This window comes from Chlorocebus sabaeus, chromosome 27 (genome assembly GCF_047675955.1).
Source record: "Chlorocebus sabaeus isolate Y175 chromosome 27, mChlSab1.0.hap1, whole genome shotgun sequence".
In the NCBI taxonomy this organism is placed as follows: domain Eukaryota; kingdom Metazoa; phylum Chordata; class Mammalia; order Primates; family Cercopithecidae; genus Chlorocebus; species Chlorocebus sabaeus.
Genome location: NC_132930.1, coordinates 48,970,016 through 48,989,779, shown reverse-complemented (window position 1 = coordinate 48,989,779; position 19,764 = coordinate 48,970,016). Strand labels below are relative to the sequence as shown.

At 53.6% G+C, this 19,764-nt stretch overlaps 1 protein-coding gene across 3 annotated transcripts in view; it reads right to left on the bottom strand.

Moving 5' to 3' along the window:
* Positions 1-17,400: 17,400 nt before the first annotated feature.
* Positions 17,401-19,764, bottom strand: part of GAK (cyclin G associated kinase) — an 88,177-nt gene continuing 85,813 nt past the window's right edge. For all 3 annotated transcript variants that reach the window (XM_008018174.3, XM_008018175.3, XM_008018177.3), the window contains 3 exons: positions 19,001-19,149; positions 18,015-18,191; positions 17,401-17,898 (listed from right to left, as the gene is read on the bottom strand). In XM_008018174.3, the coding sequence (XP_008016365.3) occupies positions 17,797-17,898; positions 18,015-18,191; positions 19,001-19,149 (428 nt within the window). In that variant the 3' untranslated portion in view covers positions 17,401-17,796. The remainder of the gene's footprint in view (positions 17,899-18,014; positions 18,192-19,000; positions 19,150-19,764) is intronic.

Below are 19,764 nucleotides of genomic sequence, written 5' to 3'. Positions count from 1 at the left end.
GTGATACAGGAGAAGCAGCTGCATAGGGTGTGTGCATCCCACGGCCCCTGGCCCCATCCACCCGCCCTGCTCTTTTGCTTAGGCACTGGTTTAGCCCTCAGTAGCTCAGCCACTCACCAGCACACAGGTGTTTCCAGACACTGCTAGGAGCTGGGCACTTGTCCTGAGTAGGGCAGGCAGGCCTTTGTCCTCACAGGTCGTGTGCTGGTAGGAGACGGTGGACAGCTGCCTAGGAGATGGCAGTAAGAACCCTGCAGGAGCTTGAGACAGAGTAGAGGGAGCACGGCCAGTGGGGAGTCAAACCAGCCCTGAATGACCGGATGTCACCCACACCAGTCACAGGTGACGGGAGCACAGCCGTTGGGGGTCAAGCCAGCCCTGAATGACTGGATGTCACCCATACCCATCACAGGAAACCCAAGGAGTGCCCACAGCATGGGCTGAGGCCTGGGGCCGGCACAGAAAGGAGCCCTGAGTCCAGCGTGGGGGAGGCTGCTCCAGGCTGTGCACCCCACAGTCCCAGCACACAGTGGCAAAGTGGTACCTGTGACCCCACAGGTGCTACAGAAACATCTGGAAGGTGTGATTCCCAACCTGTGCTAATGGTGAGGCTGGTGTGGCCCAGAGAGGTGAGCCCTTAGCCCAGTCTCACACCACTGGCCCTAAACCAACAATGTTTGAGCAGAGTCAGCCCCAAAAAGGAAACAGGGCATTTACTGAAAATAGTTAACTTGCAGGCACCCTGGGGCAGTCCAGTCCCAGGTGGTGACTTCCCAGGTGGGGCCAGGAAGGGCACTGGGAGAGAACACACCAGGACCCGGGGTGTGGGCAGGGGGCTTGGGGGCCACTCCAGCCGGGACCCCAGGGAGCAGGCATTGAGGGAGCTGCCTCGATCTGGGCCACCCCAGCACCTTGCCAGCCATGGCAAGATGGGGACTCAAGTCAGCTGCCCTGGCTGGACTCAGCCTCTTGGACCACATCCCTGTTTCCAGAGCTCCTGGCCTCACTCAGGGCTCCTTTCTGTGCCAGCCCCTCGGAAGAGTGGGAGGGTCGAAGAGCTCCCCTCACCCACAGGTGCCCAGCAAGGACCCCTGGGGGTCGCAGGCTCCAGCCCTCGGGCCCTCAGGGCTGCTTGGGAGTTACAGGTTGGTGCTGACTGTGGATGTGGCTGTGCCCTCGGCCCAAGCCTGCTTCTCTCTGAACTGAGTTCTGGAGCCTCTTCCTTCTCAGGGTCTGGACACTCCGTGTTGGTCCCCTGATCTCTGTGGATCCCGGGGTCTCTCTGGGGGCTGGGAAGGGACGACCTCTCCCGGGTTAGCAAGGTTACGGGTTGAAGTGAGGCCTTTCCCCAGATTGGCGTATGGAGTGTGACGGGGGCTCTCTGGGCCTAAAGTGTCACTCCCAAGGGAAGGGGTCACGTCCTGGGGCCGGGGGCAAGTGTGAGCCGTGAGAGGTGGGGGCAGAGCTAGTTCCACGTGTCCTGCTGTGAAGGCAGCTCAGGCTGGGAGATTTATAAGGACCGAGACTGAGGCTCACCACTGCCCAGGCCTGGCACGATGTGGTCAATGTGTGGGATGGATGGAGGCCCCCTTGCTGCAGCCTCATGTGGCAGAAGACAGAAGGCGGGAGGCGGAAGAAAGAGGAAGGAGGAAGGGGGAAGAAGGAAGGAAGGAAGGAAGGAGAGAGGAGGAAGGAGGAAGGTGGAAGGAGGAAGGGGGAAGAAGGAAGGAAGGAAGGAAAGAGAAAGTAGGAAGGAGGAAGGGGGAAGAAGGAAGGAAGGAAGGAAAGAGAAAGTAGGAAGGAGGAAGGGGGAAGAAGGAAGGAAGGAAAGAGAAAGGAGGAAGGAGGAAGGGGGAAGAGGAAGGGCGAAGACAGAAGGGAGAAGGGGGAAGGCGGGGAGGAAGGAGGAAGGAAGAGGGGGAAAATGGAAGGCAGAAGAGGGACAAAACTTCAGGTCGGAGAAGAGACCACCCTGGCCCAGGAACCAAGCCTGCCCTCAGCCCCACTGTCTGCCAGCCAAGTGTTTTGGGCCAGGAGGGAAGGCTCAGTCACCTCTGGCCAGGTGGCTAACACTGTTCCCCTGTGGAGTTGGCCACTGTGGCCTGGCCAGGCAGGTGCTGTACACAGAGCCCTGAGATTGGTGTCCCCAAGGTGAGGGAGTCAAACCCACGTGCCTGGACCAGCTGATGTCAGGACAGAGCCCGGCCCAGAAGCCGGACGAGGCCCCCGAGCCAGGCCAGCCAGGCGCTTAGTACCCGGGGCTCCCAAATACTGCCCAGCATCCTCTCCACTGCTTCCTCTGACATGCTGGGTGACGCGTGGAGATGTGGCGCTAAACCAGGGATGGCCTCCGGCTCTCAGCTGGCTGCGCGGCTGGGCGTCTCTGTGAGCTGAGTCGGCCCTTCCGCCAGCCTGGGCAGAACATGGTTTTGAATCAGATTGCTGCTTGTTAGAAAATCAGGCAAGGGAGAGGACAGGCTGAAAACCGGCCTCCATGATGCTGTAACACTGAGGAAAGCCTGGACTTGCTCCCTCCTGGGACGGCCGGGCGGCCGTGGTCCTGGGGTGCAGCTGTCAGTTGGATTCTGCTGTGGCCGAGAGCAGATGATGAAGGCCGCAAAGCTTGGCCATTCAGATTTTCTGCCGGACGTTGAGGTGGCAAAAAACAAACCAACACAGGGAGGTGCGGGTCAGGCACGGGGTGTCTGGTTCCAGCAAACATCTGCCACTGACCGGGCGGAACACACGGGGCCAGCTCTGCTTGGCTGGGGGGTGGCTGCCGGTCTGGTCCCGATGGTCAGCCCTGGTCAGCCGAGCCATGCACACTGGACATGCCAGCACGAGACAGCCCAGGGGCAGGAGTGGTCACAGGGCGGTACCTGCCTGGGCACGGCACGGACGCGGCCCCCGGGTGAGGCCTGGGTGGGTATCCCCTTGCTACCCCTCCACTCCTTCCCTAGAACAGGGGAAGGTCACGGAAGCATCCCCTGGGCTTGTGGCTGCGGGGCTGGGATGGCTTTGGGGCCTGTGTCCGGGAGATCAGAATGTCCACCAGGGGCTAGAGATGGCGGGACTGAGGAACACTCCCGTGCAGCCCGCTGTGAGTGGGGGGACAGATGGGACACAGAGAGACCAGGGTCTTGGGTAGAAAGTGCTGGAGCTGAGGCTGAAGGTGCAAAGGGGCCCCTGGCGGCTCTGCAGAGCAAGCGGGAGGCAGGCAGAGCCAGGGGCGGAAAGACCAGCGGTGAGGTCTGCAGTGCCCTGGACACAGCCCAGGAGAGGCCCCGGGTTGTGGACCAGAGACCCCAGAGTGGCTTCTTGTGGTTCCCTGGAGTGGGGTGGGTTCCCCTCTCTTGAGGTCCCAAGGAGGCAGGAAGGGCCCTGCCCACGTCCCTGCCCTGACGCCTGTGCAGGCCGGGCTGTGGGTCTGGACACCCCATCCCTGCCCCTGGGCTCTGGCAGCCATAGCCACTGTCCAGAGCAGTCCAGCCACACCCCAACTTTCTCTCCCATTGACTCCTGCCCAGGACAGCTCTGACAGCTCGCCTGTGGTTGGAGAGTCGGGGTCTGCTGCCGCCTGGGGCTTCTGGGGGGACGTTGAGTCCTCAGCCCCCGGCTCAGGTTGTCCTGCTGCAGTGGCGGTCGGGTGTGATCTGTTTCTGAGAAGATGGTGTTTGAGGCAGGAAGCCGAGGGGGACAGAGCATGCAGAGAGGGCCCCCACAGCTGCAGAGCCAGCAGGTACCTCGCAGGTGCTGAGGGCAGGTGTGGCCGGCGCCTAGCGGGTACAGCAGGGTCTGGAGGGCACAAGGAAAAGGCTCAGAAGTGCCGCAGCCACCCGACTTCTGGCCGCAGCCCAACCAGGCCGGCTGGTGAGAGAATTCCAAGCCTGTGCGAGAGCTCGGCAGCCCTCCTGCTGTTCATGGGCCGGGTCTCAACAGCAAATGACTCCCCAGCCCCGGCTGTGCCACCTCCAGGAAGTCGCTGAGAGGCCAGAGGTAGACAAGGCCAGGCTGCAGGGTGCCTCGAGGAGCCCCTCAGGCTGCACACGGCATCCTTGGGCTCAGAATCCCCAGCTCACATCACCGGGGGCCCCTCAGGACATTCAGGGGCCAAGACAGCTTTGGCAGCTCCCACGCCTCTCCCAGGGGCCTCTGGGCTCAGACACCCAGACTGCGTCCTCAGGAGTGGAGCTCCCCGTGGAAAGGCTGCCATCGCTTCCCTTGATGTGTCCTGCACTTTGTGTCAGCCAGGCCTGCAGCAAGAACGAGCACACGTAGCAAAAGCTCGTCCGAACCTGCCGGCCCGTGTCTGTGTCCAGCGTGGAGGCACAGGCGCCGTGCAGGGCACCTGCCTCCTCGTAAGCTGGACTGACTCCCGCAGGGCCCCGCCTCCCATGCCCGGTGCATCCCAAACTAGAACAAAGCTGTGCACACAGCGTCCATCACAGCACAAGCCACGGCAGCCACGGGGGAGGCCGCCCAGTGCCATCAGCAGAGCACGGACACGCAAACTGTGGTCCCGCCACACATGAACCGTGATTCAGCTTCAAGAGGAATGAGGCTCTGGAACAGGCTGCAGCATGCATGAGTCTTGAAGATGGCATGCCAGTGAGAGAAGCCGGACACAAAGGCCTCGAGGCGTAGGCTTCTGTTTATAGGGAACGTCCGGACAGGCAAATTCGCAGAGACAGAAACGCGACTGCAGTGCTGAGGCTGGGGAGCACGCGGGGGAGTGGGATAGGGTCCCCTTGTGAGGTGACAGAAACGCTCTGGAGCCAGAGAGAGTGGGCGGTGGCTGTACAGCAGTGTGAGTTCACTTAACTGCCGCTGAATCGCACACTTTGAAACAGCCCGCTTTATGCTACGTGGATTTCATTTCAACAAACAGGAAACAACCCCTTCAGGGCTTCTACTAGGAAAATAAATTTGAATAGATTTATCAACTACATTTTGAGCTGTCCCAATGGACGTGAATACAGCTGCATTCTTTAAGCATTAAAAGAAAAAAACAAAACAAAACTGGGGTGGCTCAAAACTGGATGGCAGCTGCCAGAGCTGTGAGGGCACCAGGTCCCTCACAGGGCCCTGCCTGGGGCAGCCCCTTCCTGCACTGAGTCCTGGCCAGACCGGCGGGGGCTGCTCCGGCCCCCAGCACTGAGAACCACGTGTGTGTCCCGGAAGTGGTGCTGCACTCGGGAAGGACAGGCTTGGCCCCTCACTGGCGGCGTGGCCTTGGGAGGCTGCGTCACTCTCGGGCCTTGGCCTCGTTCCCCAGCAGAGGGGCCTCCCTGGGCCAGGCCAGCTCCCGACCTCCTTGGGAGACTGCAGTTTCCCCAGTCCTCTGCCCACCCCAGCGTCTCTGGCACAGCTCATCAGCCGTCCACCACAGCAGGTGGCTGAGCATCCCTCTGCTCCCAGCCCCCAGCCCCAGCCATCCTTCCTTCCCTCTACTCCTGGTGCCCACAGGCCTGGCCATCACAGAACTGCATCTTCCCCGGGTCCTGGCTGTCCTTGGCCTCCACCACAGCCAGGCAGGGGACCAGGAAGGCCCAGCCACCTGAAGGGGACAGGCAGAGGGCAGAGAACAGCAATGACTGTGATCCCATGAAAACCTGCCAGCTCAGGGTGGCGTGTGACCCCTGCAGCTATTGTGTCACGAACTAGCTGTAGTTCTGCCACCAACTATTTTGGCTACATTCCCAGCTCACAGTTACCTACAGACTGACAAATGCCATCTCTGTCCTCGTCAGGGAGGAGAGCATGGGACTAGAGCCCTATGGCCCACTATTGCAAACTCCCCCTCCTCCAGCCACCACTGCACCCTGTGGACCTGGGAATGCAGTTGCCTGCCCACACTGAACCCCAGAAAGGAGTGTCTGGGCTGGATTCAGAAGTGACCCTCATCCAGAATCTCTCCTCTATGCCTTTGCCCTGAGCATGCTGCTCCTTCCTTCATCCAGGTCCTTCTCATCCTCCTCCAGGAAGCCTCCCCTGACCACCTCCTCCCCACCTGACCCTCTGCTGCGGGGATAAGAGAAGGGTGAAATTGGGATGGAGGCAGGATGACTAGGATGGCTGGGTGGGGCCCACTCTGAGGCTGAGAGGACGGTCCGATGGGGACGGAAACCAATGGGTGGGGATTGTATACTATGAGATAAGGGCTTTTCCTTTCTTTCTGTGGGAGCCCAATTCCAGTACTCTTTGTAGAAAAAGCTTTTCTTTCCCCCATTGGCTTCTTTGGGACTTCTGTCAAAAATCAATGGACCGTGGTTATGTGGGTCTATTTCTAGACTCTGTTTTGTCCCATTGATCTGTGTATTATCCTTATGCAACAGCACCACATCTTCACTGCTGTAGCTTTACAGCCAGTCCTGGAAGCAGGTAGTTAAGTACTTCAACTTCGTCCTTTTTCAAAATACTTTCTGCTTTTCTAGGTTTGCTGCATTTCCATATACATTTTAGAATCAGCTGGCTGGTTTCTATGGAAAGGTCTGATGGAACTTGGGATTACACTGAATGCATAGATTGGTTTGGGGAGAATTGACATCTTACTATGAGTCTTCTAATCCATGAACAAGGTATGCCCCTTCATTTATTTAGTTCTATTTAAATTTCAACAAAATTGGCCGGGCTTTGTGGTTCAAGCCTGTAATCCCAGCACTTTGGGAGGCCGAGGAGGGGAAATCACCTAAGGCCAGGAGTTTGAGACCAGCCTGGCCAACATGATGAAATCCCGTCTGTACTAAAAATACAAAAATTAGCCAGGCAAGGTGGCACGCACCTGTAATCCCAGCTACTCAGGAGGCTGAGGCAGGAGAATTGTCTGAACCTGGGAGGGGGAGGTTGCACTGAGCTGAGATCTCACCACAGCACTCCAGCCTGGGACAGAGCAAGACTCAGTCTCAAAAAAAAAAAAAAAAAAAAATTGCAGGATTTTTATTTTTATTTTTATTTTTAGCAGTAATAATTTTATGAGTAAATAGGTTCTGCAGATATTTGTGAAAATTATCTGAAAGTGTTTCATGGTTGTGATGTTATTGTAAGTCATATTTTTTATTTCTATTTCCAACTTTTCACTACTACTTTATAGGCACAAAAATGATTTTTTCTGTTTTCTTATTGACTTCATTTTATTTACCTTGTTTTTCACAAAATTGATTTTTGATATTGCTGTTGTATCCTGCAACATTGCTATGCTTGCTTATTAGTTCTAGTTACATATTTTGTAGGTTCCTCAGGATTTTCTACAAGCCTAGTCATGGTGTACGTGTCTAAAACAGTTTTCCTTTTCCTTTCCATTCTCTATGCCTTTCCCCTATTATTGGCTGGGATCAACCCTCTGGTACAAGGCTAAAGAGATGCTAAGATAGACATCCTTGCCTTTTTCTCAAGGAAAGCATTCAGTCTTTTACCATTAAGTATGATAGTAGCTGTAGGTTTTTCACAAGTGCCCTTCCTTGGATTAAGGAAATTCCCTTCCACCCTTAGTTTGCTATGAGTTTGTTTGTTTGTTAGTTTGTTATTCTGAGATGAAATTTTGCTCTTCTTGCCCACGCTGGAGAGCAGTAGTGCGATCTGCAACCTCTGCCTCCTAGGTTTAAGCAATTCTTCTGCCTCAGCCTCCAGAGTAGCTGGAATTACAGGCACCCGCCACCACACCCAGCTAATTTTTTGTAGTTTTAGTAGAGACGGGGTTTCACCACATTGGCCAGAATGGTCTCGAACTCCTGACCTCAGGTGACCACCCACCTCAGCCTCTGAAAGGCAAGAGCCACTGCGCTTGGCCTGCTATGAGTTTTGGTCTTTGTTTTCTGTTGCTATAACAGAAGACTAGAAGCTGGGTAATTTGTAAAGAAAAGAGGTTAATTTGGCTCACAATTTTGGCAGCTGGGAAGTTCAAGATTGGGCAACTTCATCTAGTCCACTCATGGCCGAAAGCAGAAGCAGAAGGGGAGCCGGCATGTGCAGAGATCACATGACAAGAGTGGAGAGAGAGAGAGAGAGAGAGAGAGAGAGAGAGAGAGATGGGGTGGGGAAGACTCTTTAAAACTCTTTTAACAACCCCTTGGGAAGAAAGTAATCTATTCATGAGGGATCTGCCCCCATGACCCAAACACCTCCCACTAGGCTCCACCTCCTGACACTACCACATTGGGAATCAAATTTCAACATGAATTTTGGTGAGCACAAACCACATCCAAACTACAGCAGTTTTCACCGCAAATAGTTCAGTTTTGTAAAATGCTTTATCTGTATATATTGGGATGACCTTATGAGTTTTCTCCTTTATTCTATTAATGTGGTAAATTACATTGACTCATTTTATTCAGTGTTTATGTATTTTATTTTGTTATTAATTTTGCAGTTTCCAGATAAAACACTATTTTCCATTGACTCATTTTGAATGTTAAGGGAATGCTACATTCCTGGATACGCCCCCCACCCCCTCACACCTATATATTGTTGAATCCAATTTGATTGCATTTTGTTAAACATTTTTACATCTGTGTTCATTCTTGAGAGACACTGGACTGGCCTATAGGTTTCTTTCTTTGTAATGTCTTTGGTTTTGATATCAGTAGAATGCTGACTTCATAGACTAAGTTGGGAAATGTGTCTTCCTCTTCTATTCTCTGAATGAGTTTGTATAGATTTGGTATTACTATTTCCTTGAAAGTTTGATAGATTTCAAAGTAAACCTGTCTGGAGTTTTTAAATCTTTGTTGTTGTTGTTGTTTTGAGAAGGTTTTTAATTACAAGTTCAATTGATTTGATATAGTCCTATTCTGATGTTTCAAAATGTCTGTATAAGTCAGTTTTGGTAATTTATGCCTTTCAAAGAATTTGTCCATTTTATGTAAATTATTAAAATTTTTTGGCATAAAGTTGTTCATAATATTCCTTATTATCCTTTTAATGCCTATAAGTGCTGTTGTAATAGCTCCCCTTTTATTCTTGATACTGGTAATTTTTTCTTGAGTAGTCTACTTAGAAGTCTACCTATTTTATTTATCTTTTCAAAAAACAAACTTTTGAGTTCATTGATTTTTCTCTATTTTTTATTCTATTGATTTATGCTCTCCTCTGTATTTTCTTTCTTCAGCTTTCTTTGGGTTTAATTTACTCTTACTTTTTGGTCTTTTTTCTCTTCTAATGTAAGCAATTAAACCTATACTTTTTCCCTCTAAGCATCACTCTGTGTCTCACAAATTTTGACACATTGATGTTCATTTTAATCAAGTATTTCTAATTTACTTTGTGATTTCTTCTTTGACCCATGGGTTATTTTCGAAGTGTGTTATTTAATTTTCAAATAGCTTGGGGTGGGAGTGGTTCAGATTTTTTTTTTCTGTAATTGAATTCTAATTTAATTCTATTCAGGTCAGAGAACATACTTTGTATTATTTCAGTCTTTTTAAATTTATTGAGTTTTTTATGATTCATAATGGTCTATCTTTATGAATGTTTTATATGTACTTAAAATAATGATTTCTTCAGTGTTTTCATGGAATATGCTATAAATATATATTAGATAAAGTTTGTTTTTCAATCTTTTATATCTTTACTGATTTTATGTCTACTTGTTCTATCAATTACTGAAAGAGGAGTGTTGAGGTAGCCAGTTATAGTTGTGAATTTACTTCTTTCTCCTTTTGTCCGTTTTTGCTTTATATATTTCCAAGTTCTGTTATTGTGTGCATACGTATTTGGGAACATTAATTTTTTTTTTTTTTTTTTTTTTTGAGACTGAGTCTCGCTCTGTTGCTCAGGCTGGAGTACAGTGGTGCGATCTTGGCTCACTGCAAACTCTGCCTCCTGGGTTCACACCATTCTCCCGTCTCAGCCTCCGGAGTAGCTGGACTACAGGCACCTGCCACCACGCCCGGCTAATTTTTTGTATTTTTAGTAGAGATGGGTTTCACTGTGTCAGCCAGGATGGTCTCAATCTCCTGATCTCATGATCTGCCTGCCTCGGCCTCCCAAAGTGCTGGGATTACAGGCATGAACCACTGCGCCAGGCCTATATTTTCTTAATACATAGAACCCTGTATCGTTATGGGCTGCTTCTCTTTTTCTCTGTTAATATTCCTTGTTCTGAAGTCTGCTTTGTCTGATGTTAATATGGCCACATCAGCTTAATTATAATTAGTGTTTGTATGTTGTATTATTTCCATCTTGTCACATTTAACCTATATGTGTCTTTATATATAAAGTGGATTTATATACACCGTATATAGCTGAATATTGCCCTTTATTCAGTCTGAAAATATTTACCTTTTATTTGGAATTTTTATATTTTAATTTATGTATACCACCTTGCTATTTATTTTGTATTTTTTTCATTTATTCTTTGTTCCTTGTTTTTTTCTTTCCCTGATTTCTTTAAGGAGTCCATGTTTTTGTCCTCTGTTGTGTTACTGGCACCATCTTTCTGCTTCACTTTCACAGGTTCCTCCAGAGTTTGTGACATGCAGCGTACCTAATCTCCACCAGCCTCTGGTGAGATGAGTGACACACACCTCTGTCAATTAAGAAGCTCACGATAATTTACTTCTATGTATGCCATAAGCCCCACCATGCATTGTTATTGTTTTAGCTTTAACAATTATTTTTATTATTTTTAAAATTATTTTTATTTTTTGAGATGGAGTCTTGCTCTGTCACTCGAGTTGGACTACCGTGGTGCAGTCATGACTCACTGCAGCTTCAACCTTCCAGGCTCAAGCGATTCTCCCGCCTCAGCCTCCCCAGTGGCTGGGACTACAGGTGCCATCACCATGCCTAATTATTATTATTTAATAGAGATGGGGTCTTGCTATGTTGCCCAGGCTGGTCTCAAACTCCTGGGCTCAAGAGATCCTCCTGCCTCAATCTCCCAAAGTGTTGGGATTACAGTGGGGCACAATTATTAAAATAAATGTTAAAAGGAGTAAAGGGTCTTATTTACCAACATATTCACACTTTCATTACTCTGGGTCCCTCACGTAGATGGCATTCCCATCTGGTGTCATTTTCATTTCCTGTGGACTGTTCAGCTCCCAGCTCCCAGTCTTCCTGCCTGACTTTGTACGGTTTTACATCCTGTATCCCAGTACTTAGCAACATAGGGGAGGCCAAGGAAGATTTTCAGGGCTCCTTCTCCCCAGAGATCCCTGCTGGCTGGGCTCTGCCTCAGGAACCCTGAACTCTGACCTCCTTCTGCTTCCCTCAGGGCCACTGTCCCATGCCACAGTGGCCCTAGCAGTGAGCCAGGAATGTGTGGCTCCCTCTTCTCAGGGCCCCTGTTCTATGCTGCATGCTCCTCAATGTCCAAAAACAATTGTTTTGGCTGGACGTGGTGACTCAGGCCTCTAATCCCAGCACTTCGGGAAACTGAGGTGGGTGGATCACTTGAGATCAGGAGTTAAAGACCAGCCTGGCCAACATGGTGGAACTCTCGTCTCTACTAAATATACAAAAATTAGCTGGGTGTGGTGGCACACGCCTGTAATCCCAGCTACTGGGGAGGCTGAGGCAGGAGAATCACTTGAGCCCAGGAGGCAGAGGTTGCAGTGAGCTGAGATTGGGTCACTGCACTCCAGCCTGGGGGACAGAGCAAGACTCCATCTCAAAACCAACAACAAAAACAAATGGCTTTGTACATTTTGTTTAGTTTTTTAGTCTGGTTCCTGTCACTCCATCGAGGTGGGAGTGAAGTCTCGACTGTGGCTTTGCTTTTACAACACACCCAGTAAGCATGGACAATGTCCACTTGGCTGTGATGTGAGGGCCCCATGGGGACTGCCATTCACGCCTCATGGATGATCCTAGTGTTTGAGTGCTGAGAGCAGGTGGTGGTGCCGGGTCCCCAGGCGCCTTCCCAGAGCAAAGTCTGAAGTAAGGCCAGACTTACTTCACCATGTTGGCCAGGCTGGTCTTTAACTCCTGATCTCAAGTGATCCACCCACCTCAGTTTCCAGGACGTCTGGCCTGAGGTGTGGTTTCCTGGGCTGGGGGTTGGCAGAGCCATGGCAGGAACCACAGCAACCACTCTGCTTGACCCAGGAAAGAGGAGTCTGGGCATAGCCAGGGTCTCTAGCTATGCAGCTCTAACAGTCTGTTCTCACACTGCTATAAAGAAATACCCGGGGACCGGTGCAGTGGCTCACGCCTGTAATACCAGCACTTTGGGAGGCCGAGGTGAGTGGATCACAAAGTCAGGAGTTCAAGACCACCCTAGCCAACATGGTGAAACCCCATCTCTACTAAAAATACAAAAATTAGGCCTGGCACGGTGGCTCAAGCCTGTAATCCCAGCACTTTGGGAGGCCGAGACGGGTGGATCACGAGGTCAGGAGATCGAGACCATCCTGGCTAACCCAGTGAAACCTCGTCTCTACTAAAAAAATACAAAAAACTAGCCGGGCGAGATGGTGGGCGCCCGTAGTCCCCAGCTACTCAGGAGGCTGAGGCAGGAGAATGGCGTAAACCCGGGAGGCGGAGCTTGCAGTGAGCTGAGATCCGGCCACTGCACTCCAGCCTGGGCCACTGAGCCAGACTCCGTCTCAAAAAAAAAAATACAAAAATTAGCTGGGCATGGTGGCGTGTGCCTGTAATCCCAGCTACTCGGGAGGCTCAGGCAGGAGAATTGCTTTAACCCAGGAGGTGGAGGTTGCAGTGAGACGAGATTGCGCCACTGACTCCAGCCTGAGCAACAGAGCAACACTACATCCAAAAAAAAAAAAAAAAAAAGGCCAGGCACAGTGGCTCACACCTGTAGTCCTGCAATCCCAGCACTTTGAGAGGCCAAGGTGGGCGGATCACGAGGTCAGGAGATCAAGACCATCCTGGCTAACACGGTGAAACCCATCTCTACTAAAAATACAAAAAATTAGCCTGGCGTGGTGGCGGGCGCCTGTAGTCCCAGCTACTCAGGAGGCTGAGGCAGGAGAATAGCGTGAACCTGGGGGGTGGAGCTTGCAGTGAGCCGAGATTGCGCCACTGCACTCCAGCCTGGGGGACGGAGTGAGACTCTATCTCAAAAAAAAAAAAAAAAAAAAAAGAAGAAGAAGAAAAAAAGAAACAACCCAAGACTGGGTGATTTATAAAGGAAGGAGATTTAATTGACTCACAGTTCCCCGTGGCTAGGGAAGTCTCAGGAAACTTACAATCATGGTGGAAGGCGAAGCAGGCACTTCTTCACAAGGCGGCAGGAGAGAGTGCACAAAGAGGAAAGAGCCTCACACTTATCAAACAGCCAGATCTTGTGAGCACTCACTCAACATGGGGAAACCGCCCTCAGGATCCAATCACCTCTCTCCCTCAACATGTGAGGATTACAATTAGAGATGAGATTTGGGTGGGGACACAGAGGCAACCATATCAGCAGCTGAGGGGGCTGGCAGCAGGGACTTGGAGTTTGATCTTGGGGAAGTGCCAAGGCCAGAATGTGGGGGCTGTGCCACACAGACCTGCCTCTTCTGTGCCCTTCTCCAGTCATTAGACCAGCCAGAAGCCCCCTCTATTCTAATCTAAGGCCCATGACATCTACAGGATCTGCAACCTCTTCCACAAAGCAGGTGCCCCAGACCTGAGACCAGCATCCTCAGCTTGCGTGTGACTGCCCGGCACACCCGGGGCTGGGGGCAGGTTCCCACCCCATCTGAAGGGGCTCTGAGTGCTGGTATGCGCACAGGGGCCACCCTCCGCTGGCAGCACAGCCTCCCCCTGCCCTTGGGTTGCTGTAATTTTGCTCAAAGCTCCTGGAGGTAGTGAAGGTAAGAACAGCCAGCTGCTGCTGAGGCTACTGCTGTTTGTTACCTAAGGTGAGGCCCGGCAGGACACTGAGCAGCCACAGGACTCGGTGGGCAAAGCTTTGGAGCACGCCCTTTTGGAGAAAGCAGTTTGGGGCAGCCAGATGGTGGTCTGTGGCCCTGGAATCTTTGCCCGAACTGACAGGAGGAGGAGGAAATTGGTGTCCCTGCCATGCCTCCTGTGCCCAGGGGTTGCTGCCTGGATGAGGGTCTGCCATGGGGCTTGGACCTTCAGTTCCAGCCAGGCCTGTGGGGTGGGGTCAGTGTGCGGCTGCCTGGAGCTACAGCCACAGTGCAGGAGTGGGGATGAGCTCCTGGAGATGAAGGCATAAGCAGGACTTCAGCCTCAGGTGACCTCAGCACTCAGCTTTTCTGCTAAAAGCAGCTCAGGGACAAAATCAGCCCCTCCCCCAGATCTGAACCTCGTTCCAGGCACACTGGCCTCCTGCATGACTCAGTGCCCTCCTCATCTCGTTGCAGCCAAGTCCTCCCACTTGGAGGTCCACAGAGTCGGCGGGGGCCTCCATCTTGGGGCAGATGCCCACATCTCTGGAGTTGGCCTTCCTCAGAGCCCTGGAGGTCCCCGAGGGGCACAGGGAGAAGAGGCCCATGGGAGCCCAGGGAGGTGGCCTGAGGGCAGCTGGACATCTAGGGGCTGGGGGATGTCACAGGCCACCTGGAAAGCAGCCTGCTTCACCCACTGGAGCTTACTATTGAGGGTCTGAGCCCCCGCAGGACAGAAATGCAATCTGCACACATTTGAGGAGCACGGTTTGAGGCATTTGACGCGTGCTTGCCTGAAGCCAGCACATCCTCCTCCGCCCACCCCTGACAGCCACGGATCTGCTGCTGGCCTGTTGAGGACTTCACATTTGCTGGAATTTCACACGAATGCAATTGTTCACTACCTCCCTCCTTTTGATCTGGCCCCATTTACTGAGCTCGCTGCTTCTCTGACGGTATGGTTTGGAACTGTGTCCCCACCCAGATCTCCTGCCAAACTGTAATCCCCACGTCAGGGGAGGGGCCTGCTGGGGGGTGACTGGATCCTGGGCGGACTTCCCCTTGCTGTTCTGAGGATAGTGAGTTCTCACAAGATCTGCTTGTTTGGAAGCGTGCAGCACCTTCCCCTTTTACTCGCTCGCTCTCCCTCCTCCCACCAGCTAAGACGTGCCTGCTTCCCCTTCGCCTTCTATCATGATTGTAACTTTCCCGAGGCCTCCCCAGCTATGTGGAACTGTGAGTCCATTAATCCTCTTTTCTTTATAAATCACCCAGTCTCAGATATGTGTTTATGGCAGTGTGAGAATGGACGAACACACTCGGGGATGCCCTGTGCTGCCATCACACCAGCAGCTCACCCCTCTCCGTGCTGAGCAGGACCCATGCGTGGATGCACACAGCTCCTTCACATGCCCACCTGTGCGTGGATCATGGGTTGTTCCTGAACATGTCTGCGTAGCCTTGCCCTTTCTTTTCTCTTGGGTCAACACCTAGGAGCGGATTGCTAAATTTCATACGAAATTTCTATTTTGTTTTTTTTTTTTGGAGACGGAGTTTTGCTCTTGTTGCCCAGGCTGGAGTGTAATGGCATGATCTCAGCTCACTGCAACCTCCACCTCCCAGGTTCAAGCAATTCTCCTGCCTCAGCCTCCCGAGTAGCTGGGTCTACAGGCGTGCACCACTACGACCGGCTAATTTTGTATTTTTAGTAGAGACAGGGTTTCTCCATGTTGGTCAGGTTGCTCTCCAACTCCCGACCTCAGGTGATCCACCCACCTCGACCTCCCAAAGTGTTAGGATTACAGGCGTGAGCCACTGCACCTGGCCTCTATTTTGCTTTTGAAGAAACTGCCAAGCAGTTTTCCAAAGTGGTTGTGCCATTTTAAGCTCCCACCCAGACTGAGTAGGGCATGGGCTTCTCCACATTCGTGGGGACACTTGGCTTGGTGGGTCTTCTTGACTGGCTGCCCTAATGGGTGTGGCAGCATCTTGCTGTGGCTCCAACCTGCATTTCCCCCAGGGCCAGTGATGTGAGCATTGATGCTTGGCTGCTGGTATTTGTATCTCCACGAAGTCACCGAGAAGATGCTGTCACACAAGGCGGTGTCACACAGGTGCAGCCTCTCTTAGAGCTTCAGATGGTCCATGCATTATGACCCTGCAAAGATGACCTTGTGTCCACGTGCAGGACAGAGCATAGCCACAGGCTTGGTGATGGCAGACAGGGCTCCTGCGCGTGGGACGGAGCCTTGGTGACTGTGGGCAGGACTCAGGCCAGTGGCCGGCTGGGAAGATGGTGCATCCTGGGCTTTTCATGTGTGGGTGTCTGGGTAGCACCGTGTGTGACCTTGTGCAGCCATGTCTGTGTGTGCGCGCGGCTTGTACATGCCTGTGCACCTGCGTGTCTCCATGCTGAGCTGAGCGGTTGGAAGAGGAGAAATTCTGGCAGTTGCGTGGCCAGGTGTGGGCCGCAGGCTCCCTTCTGAGCTGGGTCAGCCTGGATGGGGGTTTTCCTGTCCTGCAACCCAGACTCCACCGTCCTGGCCTCTGTTCCATGCACTCCATCTTGGCCTATCCCGGACCGGTGACCTGCTGCCCTCCACACCCTCCTCCATCCTCCGCAATCTCGGCCCAGCCTAGACCGGCCACCCGCTGCCCTCCACACACAACCGGAGGCTCAGGCCCCTGACAGGAAGGCTGTGGGGCCAGCCAGAGGGAGGTGCACTCACTTGTCCAGGCAGGGTGGCTGGGTTTGCCACAGGCCATGGGAAGTTGGTGGGGAGAAGGGACCCGAGCTTTCAGAGTTAAGGGTCTGGGGCGAGGGAGGGGCAGGGGCTGGGGGATTAGTTTGGAGCTCGGGTGTGACGTGGGCGGCAGCAGGAGAGGAGGGGGCCGCACAGCACAGGGCTGAGGCTGGAGAGCCCAGAGGGAGCGTGGCCTGAGCTGCCCCCAGAGCAGGAGCGTCTGAGTCGGGGTGGCCAGACCCAGAGCCGGAATCCAGACAACTTTGATGTGAAAATCTCAGCACCTATTTAGGTTCTCATTATTTTTTAAAAGAGCTAAAAATAGTGGCGGGTGCATAGCAAATGTAGTCATTATTCTCTGAAAACAGGAAGAGCCTGGCGGTGAGTTCAGTGCTGTGTGATTCAGGGCCTCCTCGAGTCTGCTGTAGGGTGGGAGCTGACCACGGTCACCTTCTCCTTCCACGGGCCCCTGGTCCTCCAGCAGCCCGAAAGCCCGGATGCTGCCTTGGCCCTGTGGGGTTAGCACAGGGGCAGTGTGGAGCCCACCTTTGCTCCCAGGTCCAGGGCCCAGGGACAGGGGCCAAGTGGAGAGGAGAGAGGAGTCCTGGGGCCGAGGGGTGGGGACCGAGTGGAGGAGGTGGGGTCTGGGGACTGCAGGGGCCCCCACCATTGGCCTTGCCCTGGCTGGGCTCCATGGTCCCCTAGAGCTGCCCAGAGCCCCTGCAGCCCCGGGACCCTCTTCTCCTCTCCACTCAGGCCCTGCAACAATCCAGCCACAGCAAGGTTGCTGAGGAAGCACAGTCCTGCGCCCCAGCTGGTGAACGGCTCCTGGACGAGCGGATCCACACTGGAGACAGCAGTCATCGGAAAATAGTTTAATTCTGTACAGACAACCACGGGACTGATTACAAAGTGCGGTGCAAACACCAGGGCCCATGAGCACCAGCCGCGTGGCCCACCATGTGCTGGTGCTCCAGAGGCCACGCCGGAAACACCAAATAAATCACAGATGTGACAACTGTGGGAGGAGCATGAATCAGCTGTTCCTTCGGGAGGAGAAAAAGGAAACAACAATCAGAGGCTTTGGAATGCTTTCTCTTCCTGTGCCTGGAATGCTGGGCAGGCGGTGACCCGGGGCTCGGAGCCCCACTCTGGCCACATCTGCCGTCGCCCATGGGGCCCTCACGGTGGGGACCCAGGTCCCACGACAGCTCCCAAGCTGTGGAGATGTGTGCGCAGCCACCACCACTGCGGCCTCAGAAGAGGGGCCGGGAGCCCTGGTTCTCAAACTCCGACCAGGCGTCGTTCAGCTCCATGAAGATCATCTTGGCGTGCTGCTCATACGGCTGCCCCGCGGCCTGTGGGTGACAGGCGGTGTAAGCGCCTCTTACAAGCATGCGCGGGCGGCCAGGACAGGATCTCCCTGCGACCCACCCCCGAAGGCCTCCAGCAGCCACCCGACAGCTCTGCTCACCTTGTCGGGGTGCACGGCCAGCACCGCGCGGCGGTAGTGCTTCTTCACCTGCTCCGGGGCCACCAGGTCGGCCATGCCCACGGGCGTCCAGCGGCTCTCCCCATCCCACAGCACTGTGTGCAGCGTGGACAGCAGGGCCCGGATGTTCCGCTCCTTGCCCTCAATCCAATCCAGGAGCTGCGGGAGACACGGAGCTTGCTGAGCCCTGGGCGCTTGCCTGCCCGCCTCCTCTGCACTGGGGAAACTGAGGCATGATGCCGAGGAAGTGCCTGGTCACGTGGGGTGGGCTCAGCCCAGCTCACAAAGTCCCACTGTATGCCCTGCCCTCAACTATACAGAGCCGACTCCAGACGACACAGGGCCAGGTGGCCTTCGTGTTCCAGGGCCTGGGGCCAGAGGCTGGGACAGAGGCACCCATGTCTCAGCCAGATGTTCACTGGGGACACAAACGCTGGTTCTGGTGGTGCAACCCCTTGGCCTATCCCAGGCCCCAGACTCAGAGGGAGAAGGGGAAGGTCCCTGGTGCCTGTGAAAGGACCCCAAGGTCACAGGCGCATGTGGCCTGTAGAGCTGGCCATCGGCCAAGCCACACAGCAGGGCATGTCTGATGGCCGGCGCAGGGACACCCTGACTGCTGCACCCTCACCCCCCAGTGAGCGCCCTAGGTTGGGAGGCTCAGCGCCCAGAGCAGCCCCCAGGAGATGCCTGCCCTCAACAGTCTCTGCAGACAGCCGGGGGCACTGACTCCTGTAATGCCCGCCCCCATCAGCGCTGAGTCATCTGGGCACACGGGGAGCAGCACGGCCTGGGGCCTGACTCTGCCCTGCCCACCAGGCCTCAGGCCGCCCTGTCCTCGAGGGCTGCCAGGCCCATTGGCAGTGACAGGTCCCTGGCTGGAGACGCTGGCTCCGTGTGGCACAGCAGATTCTCCAGGGGCCCTGGGTTGAGGCCTCTGGGCTCCCAGTAAGAGCTGCCCACCCACCCACCTTCAGCTTGAGCGGGTCTGTGTCTTTAGCCAGGTCCTGCTTCCTCATCTCCGCAATGGTCTTTGGCCCCTTCTTGTCAGACCTGGAGGAGAAGCCTTGATTGGACAACAGATCTTCAAAGTCGTTCTCAGAGACTTTTGGCTTTTGAGCTAGAAAAGAACAGAAACTTTTTTTTGTTTGAGACAGGGTCTCCACTCTGTCGCCCAGGCCAGAGTGCAATGGCACGATCTCAGCTCTCTGCAGCCTTGGCCTCCTAAGGCCAAGGGAGGATCGCTGAGTCCTCAAGTGATCCTTTTGTCTCAGCCTCCTAAATACCTGGGACCACAGGCACGCGCCACCACGCCCGGCTAATTTTCACAATTTTTATAGAGAGGAGGTCTCACTGTTGCCCAGACTGGTCTTGAACTCCTGGGCTCAAGCGATCTGCCCACCTCAGCCTCCCAAAGTGCTGGGATTACAGGCATGAGCCACGAAGCCCAGCTAAGAACAGAAACTTTCTGCAGAGACACACAGGCCCAATTCCACCCGCTGCCCCCGGGGATAGGGCTACCACCCTAATGCCTCCACAGAAAAGAAGAGGGAAGACAAGACAGAGTTGCAAAGGCCATTTGTTAAAAACAGGTCAAGCGGGTGTCACTAGAACAAGAGGGACCCAGAGGCCTGACCCGGAGAGAGACCAGCGGACACACATCAGAAACTGTGTCCTTCTCTGAGTGGCTCGGCCATGCCTGTCCCAGGACTGGGCTCCGAGTTGAAGAAAACAC